The sequence below is a fragment of the Saccopteryx bilineata genome, chromosome 12 (assembly GCF_036850765.1).
Source record: "Saccopteryx bilineata isolate mSacBil1 chromosome 12, mSacBil1_pri_phased_curated, whole genome shotgun sequence".
In the NCBI taxonomy this organism is placed as follows: Eukaryota; Metazoa; Chordata; class Mammalia; order Chiroptera; family Emballonuridae; genus Saccopteryx; species Saccopteryx bilineata.
In genome coordinates, this window is record NC_089501.1 from 30,624,940 (window position 1) to 30,641,125 (window position 16,186).

General features: G+C 37.5%; 1 protein-coding gene across 2 annotated transcripts in view; it reads right to left on the reverse strand.

The window, feature by feature from the left end:
- Window positions 1–16,186, reverse strand: part of HBS1L (HBS1 like translational GTPase) — a 94,465-nt gene that overhangs the window by 26,506 nt on the left and 51,773 nt on the right. For both annotated transcript variants that reach the window (XM_066247781.1, XM_066247782.1), the window contains 4 exons: window positions 11,257–11,365; window positions 5,326–5,585; window positions 4,698–4,863; window positions 2,068–2,185 (listed from right to left, as the gene is read on the reverse strand). In XM_066247781.1, the coding sequence (XP_066103878.1) occupies window positions 2,068–2,185; window positions 4,698–4,863; window positions 5,326–5,585; window positions 11,257–11,365 (653 nt within the window). The remainder of the gene's footprint in view (window positions 1–2,067; window positions 2,186–4,697; window positions 4,864–5,325; window positions 5,586–11,256; window positions 11,366–16,186) is intronic.

A 16,186-nucleotide genomic window follows, 5' to 3' on the forward strand; every position in this document is an offset into this window, starting at 1 on the left:
TGTGAAAACTGGCTCTTTCACTGTGCCACCAGCAGATATCACATGACAAGCAAACTGTGTGATGTCTAGGTACAACTATTCTGGGTATTCATTTACCCACTTCACAGAAATACTGGGGGTGGGTGGGTGGAGGTAGATTATATAAAACACCCAACTCTAAGCTCCAAATTCAAATCCAAATGGTAAATCTCTTTCATTAGGTTGTGCTGACAACTGTCAAATTATATTTACTAAAAAAAAAAAATTATATTTACTTACTGAGGCTAAAATTGAAATTCACTGACCTACTATAAAGATACCTAAGGCCATACTATTCTTCTTTACCCTCTTTTTCCTTTTTTTAGAGTGAAGTTCTCTTATTTATTTATTCATTTTACAGAAGAGAGACAAGAGAGAGTGAAAAGGGGGGGGGGCAGGAAGCATCAACTCCCATATGTGCCTTGACCAGGCAAGCCCAGGGTTTAGAACCGGCGACCTCAGTGTTCCAGGTCGACGCTTGATCCACTGCGCCACCACAAGTCAGGCAACCCTTTCTTATTACCATCGCCAAAAAATTACTGGTCAATTTCTCTATTCTTTTTGTGTAAGAGCTTATCTTTCAGAGCTCAAATCTTAACACACTTTCAAGAAAGCCTTTTTAAGCAGTATAGAGCGCCCTCTCCTTGTCCTGCATACTGCACAGATTCTTCTTGCGGGACATTTGTGCTGGCCTTTTGTCCTTACAGCTCGTACCTTCCTACACTGTGATTTCCTTAAGAGGCAGAGGCAGCATGTCCTGCATGCTTCTTTGTGTCCCCCACACCTGCTACAGTTTCCTCATTTGTCACTTAATAGCATTCAATTAGATAATCTCTAAAATCCTTTCCTACCCTAATTCCATAATGAATTTGGAGTCAATTCTCTTTATGATCACTCTGGCTCTAGAATTCAAAAACATTTGACTGTAAATACTTATTCTAGTGTTTACTTCTCCCATTAAACTATTAAAATGTGCTTAGTAGTTCATCATATCCCACATTTCCTACCATAGTGCTTGAAACATGGCAGCTGTTCAATAAGTATTAATTAAACAAAGGAAAAATACATATGTACACAGATACATGCATATAAGAAAGAGAAAAATATGTATCCTTTGGTAAATGCATTGAAAATATACTAATTTAAAATAGGGATAATTTGTACTTCATAGATTAAATGCATACAAAAACTATATAAAGTATACAAAAACTATATAGTGTTTGCCAATATTATGTACTGAATCAATAGTGATTAGTTGTTTTTCAATCTCCATTATCTCATACAGTTCATAAGACAAATTAATATTATAAATTATATATAAACTTCCTAAAATTGAATCAAATACTTTTTCATTTCTTCAAATATATATTTAATTTATTCATATAATATCCTTTTTAGGTTGACAAATGCTCATTACAACATTCTCTTTTAACGGGTGAAAGAACTCAAAAAATGGTCAATTGCTGAAGTCCATACTTTTGCCAAGTGACACAGGCAAACTTGTGAACTCTATTTTCCAATAATCCTCTATGATAAAAGAAATCAATGTCCTATATATGGAGTGTTAGTTTCATTATTTTAATTACTTTGGGTTTTTTTTAGTATTCTTATTAAGAATCATATAAGTTAAAAAAAGAGAAAAAAAAGAATCATATAAGTTTACAAACTGTACAGTAATTGTTTTTTAACCCTACAAAGAAAAGGAAATAAACCACAGGGGAAAAATTCCCAAGGTTCATTATTTCTGCAAAATTAATTATTAATAAATACACAGGACTTGAATATAAACATAGTAAAAAGGCAGATGTTGAAATAGTCACTCCAACTTAACAAAGAAATTATAAGGCTACATATACCTCCTCAAGCATTTTACCATTATTTTTACTATAAAGAAATTCATAGCTTTTACACACTGTTTTCTTTGTAATATTTTTCAAAAATGTTCAAGAATTAAGAATTTTAACTATTTTGAAATAACCCTAGAATTATAGCCTCAGCATCAGGAAATTTTATGTACAATCAGTGCAGCATAGCTAAGGAAATATCTACCTGGGCTGCTCCCGTAATCATATTTGGAATGAAATCCCTATGGCCCGGAGCATCCATTAACGTAATAACTTTTGTTGCGGTCTCAAACTTTGTCATACCAACATCCATTGTTACTCCCCTTAAAGAAAACATAAAATGGTTAGAGTGTACTATATAATCAGTGTTAGGGATTAAATTATTTCATAAGTTAAATGACAGTCTAAATTCTTAAGTATTAATGGGAATTTTATTATATAGTCTATTACTTTGAGAAATTAAGCTACCAATATAGGCTGGAATTTCTGCTGCAACAGCAAGAACTTAATCAAAATGATACATATTTCTCATTTCCATTTTATATATATATATATAAGCACTGTAGATTGCAAACAAAACATATGGGGACATTTCCAAAAAAGGGCACAGTAAATACTGCACATGAGAAACATTTAAATGAAGAATGACCATTATCAGAAGGTAGTTTTCCTCATCTTCATGTTTACACTTCATTAATTGTATAGAAATAAACTTTCATTTGCAAGACTGGTCAGGTTGTTATACATTTAGAAAACTAGATATGAAAGGAGATGCCCAATTTTTTAAAAGTTGAGAAAGATGAATATCCAATTCATCCTTCTTAGAGACCAAACGCACTGCTTCTTCATAGCCACAAAAATGTAGATTCAGAGTATATGAAAACTCAGGGAGAGTCTACAAAGGTACTAAGTCACTCTGGACTTCAGGAATTTAGAAGGAAAATCAGGTGGGCAATGAACTAGGTTCATCTGGTTTGCCCAGGGTAACGCAGAGTAGTAAATGAGCATGCCCTTTCACTACCTAGTATAGCAACAATTATAATGATAACGTCATGCTCACACTAGCAGTAAAATAACTGTGGGTCTCCTTACTCAAGGCATTCCAGTTTAATCTGAAACTATGGACCATTAGAGTTCCTGAAAATGATGCTTCATTCTCTTTAATAATCGCTAAATAACTACTTTGAGATTAATGATGAACCAAGACTAGTTACAAGCTCCTTCCTAGAATTCTTTGACCACAATATACACCTTTGACCCAGCTCTGGTCTGGATCTGTAAGCCAAAGAATATGAAAATGTCATTAATTTTACTAATTTATGTTAAATATATAAGCAAAACAGACAAATTACAAATATTTAACATGCTGGGATTAAGCAACATGTTATATTTTTGAAATGTTATTAAGGAACATATAGTAGTGAGATAAAACTCCCAATATGTATCTGGAAGCTTCCCCTATCTATAGAATGAAGGAATATTCTAAAAATTGCAACATGCTGAACTAGCAGCAGTAAAAATATGACAGACAACCAGCAGATGTATTATAACAAAAAGCACTAAAAGTATTCATTATTCTAGGAATGAGATCATTACCTCACTTGCCAGCTCAACTCACACATTAAGTAAATTCAAACAAGTCATTCTAACCTAAATTATAGTGTTCTCATTCTGTTTACCCACTTAATAGATGACACAGAAAAAAATCCATATACTTTAATATCTGCATGGTAAACTGATGAAAATAATTTAGTCTTCTAATAAGACATCATACAAAATTCTACTGTTTTTCAATATAAGTTTTCTAAAAATTTGCAACTGTCCCACTAACTTTTCTTACTAGATTGGAAAACAGGTTGTGATGCTATATATAAAAACGACCTATAAGAAAACACTATAATATAAATTCCTATTTAACAGAAGAACTAAGGAATATTGTGACCCCTTTTATTGAGATTTACTTTCTATATTACAATATAGACTATCCAAGACTCCAAGAAAAAATACACATTTTAGAAAGGATGAAAAGCCAAATATATTCTCTAATCAAATTACAGAATGAAGACATCAGGGAACAGAAAATAACCCCTCTGTTGTTTTAGGACTTTCAAAGGACTTCGGAGTCGTTAGAGTAATGACTTGTCCACAGCTGATTATTAAGGTGTTATCTTTCTTTCCTCACAAAAGAGCTACTGCTGCCCCGTGATATACATCCCCATTCGGCCCCGAGTATGAGCAGCAATCTCCTGCCAAAATCTCCACGACATTAGCACTGAACACTGAGTATAAAAGAAGTCACTGACTGAATTAACCTATCTGATAGGAGATAGAGTATAATCACTTGTTGACTTTTGTTTCACAAAAACAGTACAAAAAGTATAAAAATGAATTAAGTCTGATCATTTGCATTTACTAGTCATTCTGATTCCAGACAGAGGACAGTTTACCACAAAAAATTGCCTTTCCTTTATAAGCTGATATAAAATTAAGTCTTGCTTAATTTTAATTCAAAATCAAGGCAATCTGACATAGTCTTAGAGAAATAACAATAGAAACTTCTTCCACTGAATAATTAGCTAAGTGTTTCTACTGATTTAAATTTTTTAAAAATATTCTTTTAAGAATTTGGAAGAGTACAAACCATATGCAGATTCATTATGTATGTAATAATGAAAACTACAACGGAAATATTTCCCAAAGAATTGAAAACTTTTTTAAAGAGTCTAAAATATTTCATGGTATGCTTCATACATATTCAACATATTTTACATATACTATTTAATTAAAAAGACTATATATCATTGCAGACTGAAAATTTTGAAATATAGCGACTACCTTTCCCTTTCTTCTCCAGTCTCATCCAAGACCCATGCATATGCAAACGAAGCTTTGCCAGCCTTTTTAGACTCCTGTTCATACTTATGCATAGTTCTTTTGTTTACATTACCCAGAAGATAAAGCATATGGCCCATCAGAGTACTTTTCCCAGCATCAACATGACCTAAGGAAAATTGATTCAGGATTAATACGAGGTGCATTTTCCAGCCGTTGTTCACATTGAGGTACTGTATTATATAATTCAACAGTTCACATCAGTGTTTAGAGTAATAAACACCAATTTTTATTAAATGATATTCAAAACATCAAATGGAGGGGAAGAGCATGTCTTTTTGAGAGAGGAGGGGAATTTCCCTGATTTTTGCAAATTAAAATTGTCAACAAGACATGCCATTTTTAAAATGTTCACCAAATGAAAATGTCACAATGAAATCTAATGACCTTGGTAACTCGGCATTATTTCACTCAGCGTGACCAGAAAGCATTGTGATGCAATGCCTCGCTGCTTTATGTCCACTACACACAGAGAGAAACTCAGAGTGGAACAAGAGTTTCCATACTGCAACTAGGAAGCTGTCAGGCCGAAGTCGAGCTGCCCAGCAGTCCCGAGGAGCAAAGACATTACCAATGACCACCAAGTTGAGGAGCTGCTTCCCCCCTTGCCGCTTCTCCAGCTCTGCTCTGACATCTATTTGTTGCTTCAGCTTGCTGGACTTTTTCACTGGTGTCTGTGTTGAGCTCTGCTCTTCTGATTGAATGGTGTGGGATGGAAGAGCTGATTTGGAAACAGTCTCAAGAACATCAGAAGAAGCAACGCTGGTATCTTCACTAGGATGTCCTTTTTGAGGCGTGTGGAAACTATGACCATTTTCTTCAGCAGTTACTCTAAAGATAGCAGAGATAGGAAAAGAGAGTTTAAATAAACTTGATTGATGTCCTATAATGTCAGACAGGCAGAGAAGTTCTCTTCATATTCCTTACACTTGCACACCAAAAATGACCTCTGCTAAGTGGTTAGTCTGTTAAGGTAGAAATGATAAGTAGCTAGACCCAAACCACACAAATACAGACTTTGAAGATCTCTGCAGAAAAACAGTCTACAAACACTATGATAAGAAAAAAATACCCTGTAAAGTAACTGAAATTCAAGTCTAAGCCCATAGCCTTAGCCATATAATCCTATCAAACAGATGGCATGAAAGACATTTTTAAAAAATTGACACCAAATGTGTTCCAGGAGATAAATTAGTATTTAAAAAAATAAAAAGCTTTTCTTCTAACAAGAAAGAGGTTTACAATCTTTTGCTCAAACACTATCTTTAAGAGAGCTATCTGTACATGTCTAAATATTTTTAATACTTTTGGCAAAGGAGCTTTAATTCATAACTCAAAAAACACTTGATTTACTAAAACTTACAATATATACCAGGCATGGATATTGAGAAGAAAAGGTGAGACAGAAACGAGAAAATTATCTACTACTCCCAAAAGCTTACAATCTAGTGAGGGGCTCATCAAGTAGAAACAAGACCACCAAGCTTAATTTATTCTCTTCTCGACAACGTAGATGCCTCCAGCAGTAAACACCTGTCTCTGTTCTTCATCAGCTCTTTGACTATTCCCATGGAAACAACAGCAGTGTCACCTGTGCACAGCTACAAAGGATGTGATCTAACCCACCAGGCTGCGATATGCCTTACACTGCCTTCATTGACTACAGATAAATAGAATTAGGATAAAGAACAGGTTAAATTGCAAGTTATTAAAAATAAAGCCAATTATATACAATTTAATTACAGCTGACGGAAAACTAGTTTATAAAAATCACTTACGATAGCAGCATAGTAAAAATGTGTGAGAACAGTAAATCTACTTTCTTCTTGCCCACTGTTCCAAAAACAGATTCATTTTCTCCCTCTCAGAGCATCTGTATATGTTTGACATTGACGCTAAATCCAATACCTCAGGAAAGCGACAGAATTTGTGACTTTGTTAAAAACTTCAAATTCGCCTGACCCGGCGGTGGTGCAGTGGATAGAGCTTTGGACCCAGGTTCGAGACCCCAAGGTCGCCAGCTTGAGCACGGGCTCATCTGGTTTGAACAAAAAGCTCACCAGCTTGGACCCAAGATCACTGGCTCAAGCAAGGGGTTACTCGGTCTGCTGAAGGCTCGCGGTCAAGGCATATATGAGAAAGCAATCAATGAACAACTAAGGTGTCGCAATGCGCAACAAAAAACTAATGATTGATGCTTCTCATCTTTTTGTCCCTGTCTGTCTATCCCTGTCTATCCCTCTCTCTGATTCTCTCTCTGTCTCTGTGAAAAAAAAAAAAAACAACTTCAAATTCATTCCCATTTTATTTTGCTTTGCAAATCTCCACTGGACTATTTTGGTGTTAATTTTTTTAAATTCGTTTTAGAGGGGGAGAGAGAGAGAAAGGGAGAGAGAGGGAAGAGGGGAGGAGCAGGAAACATCAACTCCCATATGTGCCTTGACCAGGCAAGCTAGGTGTTTTGAACCAGTGACCTGTGCATTCCACGTCATCGTCATCGATGCTTTATCCACTGCGCCACCACATGTCAGGCCTTGGTGCTAATTTTTTAACAATACTTAAACAGAACAGCTTGATCTTGAACTACAGAGAAAGTTTTACTAATGTAAAAAATGCTCCCATTCTTTTAAAGGATTCCAACAGGCTAACTTAAATGAAATCAAACTTAGACTATAATTTGCAAACATTTATTGTACATGAATGCCCAGAGCTAGTTCTAAAACCAAAACATGACAATTCTGCATTTCGTCATAAAAAAAACAACAACAACTATGAATCACAATAAAGGACTCAACCAGAATAACTACACATAGGCTTTGGCTCGAATCAGACCTGGGAGAAATCACAATCTTTGGCTTCTCATCTTTCTCTTTTTAGTTGCAAAAGCTTTGCAAAGGTTTATGCTGACTCCAACATGGAAAACCGTAGAGGCAGAACGACTGTTTGACAGACAGGTGAAAACCTGACGCTCAGCTCACCCACCAACCCAGTCAGCCCTCACAGGGGCTGCTCAGGATAGTCAGGACTTCACACAGCATGGGTCTGACTTGAGAATTTTATTTACAATTCAGTACCGTGAAGAGTTTGTTTTTCTCTCACTTTCATGATAATAGTCCCTTTTAAGTAAATCTTAGGTAAACTGAAAATTAACTCACTAAACTGTATACAGGTAGAGGGAAGTGATGAAAGTAATTAAAAAAGCATTCCGGGTAAGTTTGTACTTAGTATAAAATTCTGCATATTATGAAATAAAAGTTAATGTTTTAAAACTTCAAAAAGTCTTTAAGATGAGATCTAAAAATGACCATTCTGGGTTCAAGGCCATAATTATTGACCGATATGAAAAAAAGAATAAGTTGGTTGAATGTTTATTCAGGTGCTTTATGATATAATTTTGTAACCTTAATTATTATTATAAAATGACTAGTCTGTTTTGTTTCTATACCATCTTTCCAAAATTGCAAATATTTCTACATGAATCTAGAGGTTTAATCTTTCTTCTTGAATTACTTAAATAATACTAGGAAGCTAATAGTTTAGATTTAAGAGGTTAACCACAGAGTATTTGTTCTCATACAATGTTATAACCATTTTTATTCACATGCATTTTCTAGAGAGGTATTTACTATCTCTAATACTAGTGAAAAAAGAAAGTTTGCTATTTGAATTTCTTCTAAACAATAAATTATCTTATTTTTTAATAAGCTGTCATTGGTAATCACACTATGCAAAAATCTGATGCTGAAATTTTGAATCCAAATGTCTCATTGTATTTCTCTGTGCTTTCTTGAGACCTAATCAAAACAACAGCCCAAATATTATCCCTACTATAAATTTCCCCCCAAAATCTTATGAAAGTATCTGGTGCAAATATAGCTTGGTCCTTGAGCAATCTGTACCTACAAAGCTTTCACATTCTGATGACTTCTCCCACTAGGCCACACAAAAATATTAACTCAAAGAACTCTGATCAACAAATATTTAAATGACTATTCTATGAAGAATACAATGATGAACGTTAACGGGGTCCCTATCCTCATGAAGCATACAGTCCTATAAGATTCTGAAAGGCTTACATTATACTTGAAAAGTTCAGAATTGGGTTTTCAAAAATTATTACTTGTACTTATTTTTTTATCATTTATTTCCCCTTATTCTTATAATTATTCACACAGACAACTATGCATTTACTCTTCATATGATATAATAGTTTGGGCTTATTTGAATGTTACTTTCTAAAACTTCTGAAACCTTTTATATTTCATTTATCTCTCAGTGGAAATAAACCCATAATAGGATTAAATGGCACTTAAGATGTAAGAGTAAAAAAAGTTGCCTGACCAGGTGGTGGTGCAGTGGATAGAGCATCAGACTAGGATGCAGAGGACCCAGGTTTGAAGCCCCAGGGTTGCCAGCTTAAGCACAGGCTCATCTGGTTTGAGCAAGGCTCACCAGCTTGAACCCAAGGTTGCTGGCTCCAGCAAGGGGTTACTCGGTCTGTTGAAGGCCCGTGGTCAAGGCACATATGAGAAAGCAATTAATGAACAACTAAGGTGTTACAATGTGGAATGAAAAACTAATGATTGATGCTTCTCATCTGTCTCCATTCCTGTCTGTCTGCCCCTGTCTATCCCTCTCTCTGACTCACTCACTGTCTCTGTAAAAAAAAAAAAAAAAAAAAATTTAAAAAGGCATTTATGATTCTGACAATCCAATCCCAATTCAGAGAAAAAAGACATACATTAAGCTTTTTATAACTGAGTGGCATTCAATATTGTTTAATGGGCTAAAGTCATTAAAAATTAACTCTTTCATTAACCTAATCATTCAGTTAACATATACTGAATACCTATAATGTTCTAGATATGGAGTTCTTTCCCTCACTAAATCTGAAATCTTGTAAAAATCTGAAATCTTGTAAAGTCTTGCTTTTAAAAAGCAAAACACTGAACCAGGTGGTCATGACTCTTCCCAGTGAAGAGTCGTGACACATCCATTGACTTAGAAGAATGTTGTACGGAAGGGAAAAAATCCACAGTTTATATTTCTCGTAAGTTAAAAGAAATGCCCTATTTTTCATATTTGATAATAATGCTTCTCATCTAACTGGCAGAGAAAATACATGTAAGTAAAAATTTAGAAAATGATTAAAAAATCTAAAACATCTTAAAGAGGTCAAAAGTTCCTGTTTTCCAGCTGTGCTGTTAAACCTCAAGCACCCCACTACCCTTGTCTATGAAAACTGCTGGGAGAATTCTAGAGACTGATAAGAAAGAACAAGTGAGTGTTACTAATGTATAACATTTTCATTTCTCATCAGATATTTAAAATGGGAGCAGTTTCATTTTATATGTTATATCTTTGTTATACTCATCCATTTTACTCAATATGAAAATCTAAGAGTTTAAAGATAGTAATTAGCAAAAGAATTTTAAGTTATGATTCTATGATTGACCAACTACAACAGGGATCGGGAACCTATGGCTCGCGAACCAGATGTGGTTCTTTTTTTTTTTTTTTTTTTTCATTTTTCTGAAGCTGGAAACAGGGAGAGACAGTCAGACAGACTCCCGCATGCGCCCGACCGGGATCCACCCGGCACGCCCACCAGGGGCGACGCTCTGCCCACCAGGGGGCGATGCTCTGCCCATCCTGGGCGTCGCCATGTTGCGACCAGAGCCACTCTAGCGCCTGGGGCAGAGGCCACAGAGCCATCCCCAGCGCCCGGGCCATCTTTGCTCCAATGGAGCCTTGGCTGCGGGAGGGGAAGAGAGAGACAGAGAGGAAAGCGCGGCGGAGGGGTGGAGAAGCAAATGGGCGCTTCTCCTGTGTGCCCTGGCCGGGAATCGAACCCGGGTCCTCCGCACGCTAGGCCGACGCTCTACCGCTGAGCCAACCGGCCAGGGCAGATGTGGTTCTTTTGATGGCTGCATCTGGCTCGCCGACAAATCTTTAATTAAAAAAATAATAACATTAAAAATATAAAACATTCTTATGTATTACAATCCATTCATTTCCTACCACTCATGTTCATGGTTGCAGGTGGCTGGCGCCAATCACAGCTGTCCTCCGGGACAACACCAAATTTTTATTGGATAATGCATAACGTACACGGGTCGTTGTATGGCTCTCACGGAATTACATTTTAAAATACGTGGCGTTCATGGCTCTCTCAGACAAAAAGGTTCCACCCCTGAACTACAAATATATAATTCCCAAATGCTGCTTTGCCTATGCCATCTAGTGGCACAAGGAGTCTCTATCTCACAATGTTATATTTCATAAAATCATAGGTTTTTTTGTTTAATTAGCTATAAATAATTTAACTGAGAAAATTGATAGTGAAATTGATTAACAGAAAGAGATAAATCTAGAATTAAGTCTAATTTCTCATATCCTTCTTTTTGTACTCTGACAGATTGAAGACTGTGTTAGTTCAATGCTAAAGGGAGACAAACTATTTATTTTTTAAATGGGGGAAGGGAGGGGTTATAAACCTTACCCAGGCACTTCAAATCCCATAGTTTGCTTCTTTCCAGATACAGTCATTTTAGCAACTTTAGGCACAATTTCAGATTCACTTCGAGATGACTGGCAATCTACTGATTTTCCTAATTAAGGAGAAAAATACAAATGCCTAATTAAAGTTAATTTCTAAAAACATATATTACATATTATATAATATATATATTATAATTACATTTCATAGAATTCGTGTCTTTATAAACATATATGTTTCTCTAAAAATTGTAGTAAAATAGTAAAAAGCTGAAAAAAATTCTTCTGTCACTCTATTCTGGAAAATCCCCTATATCAGGACTTTGTTATACTTAACCTCCACCAAATCTCTTCCTAATTTTGAACTGCCTCTACAGTTTCAGTATTAAGAGGTCACAAGGTGGTTTCTGCCCCAAGCCTTGCGCTGACAATACACTAGACCTTCCTCTCCTGCTCCCACCACACCCTTTCACAGTGCTAAAACTGTCCAGTCAGTTAACAGATGGCTCAACTATTTTTAATCCTGTGATACCTACAAGCTGATGAGAAAGTTGAGAGTCTGATGAATTGTGCTGAACACTGCATTTATTTTACTTGCACACAATACTAGACTTAGTAAGATAGCTGCTCTGTATAAAGAATATGGGGGAAGAGGTCAGTGTAGAAAAAGTGAACTAAGAACATGAGGAGGATAAATTATGAGCTGGATCAAAGTAAGACTTATACATTTGATCCTTTAAATATATATACATAATTATATAAATATAATGGAATTCTTCAGAATGCCATCAGGAATGGATCCACATAAAACTACAGAAACTGCATTGCTACACTGGTAAATATATATACAGAACTTACTTTTCAAAAGTAGAAAAGACATTGGACCTAGCCAGTTGGCTCAATGGTAGAGCATTGGCCCAGTGTGGATGTCCCAGGTTTGATTCCCAGTCAGGGCACACAGGAGAAGTGACCATCTGCTTCTCCACCCCTCCCCCTTCTCCTTCTCTCTTCCCCTACTGTAGCCAAGGCTCAATTGATTTGAATGCATTGGCCTGGGCACTGAGGATGGCTCCCTCAGGTACTAAAAATAGTTTAGTTGTGAGCATGGTCCCAGATGGGCAGAGAGCACTGGCATCAGACAGGGTTTGCCGGTGGATCCTTGTTGGGGCACATGCAGGAGTATAAAATTAGAAAAGACAAATGAATGTACAGAATTCATTTAAAATGTTTGTTATTTAAAAAAAAAATGTTTGTTATTTGCCTACTATATGCCAAGCACTATGCTGGAAATGTAACAGTGAATGAAAGCAGAAATAATCCTTATACTGAGAGAGCTTACAGTCTAGTGAAGAAAAGGTATTAAGTGATCTCAAAAAATAAGTCAAATCAAAACTATTATTATAGCCTGACCAGGTGGTGGTGCAGTGGTTAGAGCATCAAACTAGGATGCGGAGGACCCAGGTTTGAAACCCCAAGGTCGCTGGCTTGAACGTGGGCTCATCCAGCTTGAGCATAGGGTTGCAGGCTTGTGCGTGGGATCATAGACATGACCTCATGGTCACTGGCTTGAGCTCAAAGGTCACTAGCTTGAAGCCCAAGGTCACTGGCTTGAGCCCAAGGTTGCTGACTTGAGCAAGGGGTCACTGGGTTGGCTGTAGCCCCCTGGTCAAGGCACATACAAAAAAACAATCAATGAACAACTAAGGAGCCGCAACAAAGAACTGATGCTTCTCATCTCTCTCCCTTCCTGTCTGTCTGTCTCTCTCTCTCTCTCTCTGTCTTTGTCACACACACAACCTATTACTATAATATTATAATCTGCATATATTTGGTGATAGAACACTTGAATTAGAGCACTTGAACAGAAAAGCAAGCGTTGAACAAAGATACAAAAAAATGAATAGGAATTAACTATATAGAAGGAAAGAGCATTCTGACTGGAGGGACCAGATCGCACATCGGCCCTCTTGTAGGAGGCAGCATGGCAGTACTTCAGAGAGTAAACAGAAGGCGAGAGGGAACAATGTTAAATAAAAGGAAGCGGCAGTGGCCAGGTATTGTAGGGCCTTAGGCCATACCAAAGACACTAATGTGTGCTAAAAGAATTGAAAGGCACCAAAAGTATGTATACAAGAGGAGGGAGGGGCAAGAGAGAGGATAAAGGGTCAGGCATAAAGGAGAAGTCTGAAGTCTGGGCTAAAGCATTTATTTATAATTCATCCGCAGATAATTAAAAGCTGAAGTCATAGACACTAGAGCGGGGGTCTCAAACTCGCGGCCCGCTGAACAATTTTGTGTGGCCCGCAGACTAATCCACGAAGTTCAAAATATTTTGGATAAAATTAAGTAAGCCTAGGGGCCTACTTGTATTTTTCATTTCTCTAGCATCCTAGCTAGATATTAGCTTAGTTAACAGCAGTTGTGATGCGAACTACAGTTTCTGGTCGTTTTGTGACACTGAGTAAACTGCATGTATGATTGTGCTTGTTGTACTGATTTTTTTTTGTTTTCAACTGCAGTGAGAAAAGTGTTGCGTAACAGTTGCCTTTTGTAGACCTAGTGCGGCCCGCCGAATGGCTGTGATCTTGCTCCGCGGCCCACATGCTGAGTTGAGTTTGAGACCCCTGCACTAGAGGGATCACCAAGGGAGAGAATGTAGGGTAAGAGGAGGAGCGGTCCTAGAAGAAAGCCTTGGAATAAGCCAACATTTAAATGAGAAATAAGAGGGCAATGAGCCTGTAAAAAGGGGACAGAGGAGAGCCAGGGTAGGTACTGCCAAGAAGGTGATGGGAAGAGAGTGCTTAATGGAGCTGGCATCACCAGTCAAGTGAATTGAGGACTGAAAACATGCAAACATCTAGCAACACGATCCTTTAAGACAAAGGTCATTGGTAGAGTTAGCCAAGAACCATTCGAGATAAGTGAGAGAAGTAGAGCCAGAATAGTTTATAAAAAGGAGCAAAGTGCAAAAACAGAAGTGGCAATTGTGCCCATGATCTCTCTTCCATTATTTCAAAAGCCAAAACCTCTGAACAATTAAAGCTTTTTTGTTTGGTTTTATTTAATAGCTCCTTTGGAAGCAAAACCTGACCTGGACTGACAGGAGACTATTTGCAGCCCTTATTTATCTCACTTTAAGTGAAAAGTTGTACATTTCAATGCAGAAATAACATTGTGGTGACTATGGGCTCATACTATAGATGGTATATACATGTTAATGCCTTTCTAAATCCAAAAAATTCTGAATTCTGAATTAAATCTACTCTCAAAGGCTTTATATGATATAAGAGATTAAAAATATGTAAAAGACTCAAACAGTCTGGCTGGGGCCATGGCTGGATGGATCAGTGGATAGAGCGTCAGCCCAGCATGCGGAAATCCGGGGTTCAATCCTTGGGTCAGTGCACACATGAGAAGTGACCATTTGTTTCCTTCCCTCTCCCTCTCCCCCTTCTCTGTCTCTTCCCCTCTCACAGCCAGTGGCTCAACTGGTTCGAGCATCAGCCCCCGGTACTGAGGATGGCTTGAGTGATTCAAGCATCAGCCCCAGACGGGGGTTGCCGGCTGGATCCCAGGTAGCAGCGCTTCCGAGAGTCTATCTCCCCTCTCACTTAAAAAAAAAAAAAAAAGTTTGGCTGGAAAGGAAAGAATGTGGCCGAATGTTAGCAAAAGAGGGAGGTGGGATCAGTTGATGGAAAGACAAAAATGAAAGGGGCTACTGGAAAGTACTAGGAAGAGAACAGATCATTTTAGATACTTCTGAATTTCTGAGAGGGCAGTAAAGGGAAAGGGCCCAAAGCACAGGAAGGCTGAACTAAGACAGAGACAGGCTCTTATACTGACTACAAAGGAAGGCAGATCTGTACGTTGAGGAGCTGGAAGATGAAAATTCCTAATGGCCAGCTTCATTTCCTCACAACACAGCAAGCAGCTAGATACCTGCTGAGACAGGGTGAACGAGGAGAGTGAAAAGACTGGGAAGCAAATCAAGTTTCAGTAATTGTCGCCCAAAGGAACATATATTAAAAATTTAGGAAAACTGTTGGATAGTACCAAGAGCTCACTTACGGTTGGCAATAGTAATTTATAATGGACTCAATCAGCCTTTCTATGCCACTTTCTCTAGCAATGTTCAGCAACTCAGGAACAGGGTTAAGTTTCTATCCAACAGGTGCAAAAAAGAGCAGAAAAACAAGGTAGTTGAAGGTATTGGCAAAAGGGGAGGAAGACTGAAATTATAAATCATAAACTTAATGCTTAAAAATATAACATGCACTGGGAGGAAGCAGAGAGAGGCCCACAGGTCAAGGAAAGGTCCGGAGTGAGCAGCACGACCAGGTGGTTGTGGTTGGAGTAAAAGGTGTGAATTTTTCATTTTGAAAAGGGGGCATTGGTGAATTGCTGAGGAGAGGTGAAGGTCACTGGAAATGAGGTGGTAAGGACCTGAAAGTCCAGGGTGTCAGACTTGGTGTTTGTTCACATCGATGCACAAGTAGGCTATGGTCATGAAGCACTCAGGGGACAGGAGAAAATTGTAAGCAGCTGCCGAAGTCTTCAATGCACAAGAAAAAGTGGTGTGAGGTTGTTCAGTAGGTGACAGCAGTGAGGACCAACAGAGGGCTGGTTCAGGCAAAAAGACAGGAACTTTAAAGGAGCAGAGATTTAAAGAAAATAAATAGGGTAGAGGAATAGCAATTTTTGAAAAGGCAGCAAAGAGAACAACATTGACCTTCCAGACCCTGAGATTTGAAAGAACATAAATGAAGTAAAGAAGTAGAAAAAATACTAGGAAAACAGATTGAGAATTATAGAGAGATTGGCTTTTCATGAAAAACAAACAAACAGATAAACCAGTTCCTGGAGTCAGAGCATGCTAACGTAGACAGTGAAAGGTTGAATGAGGTTAGGAAGGAGGAAACAGAGCTTCATCCCGA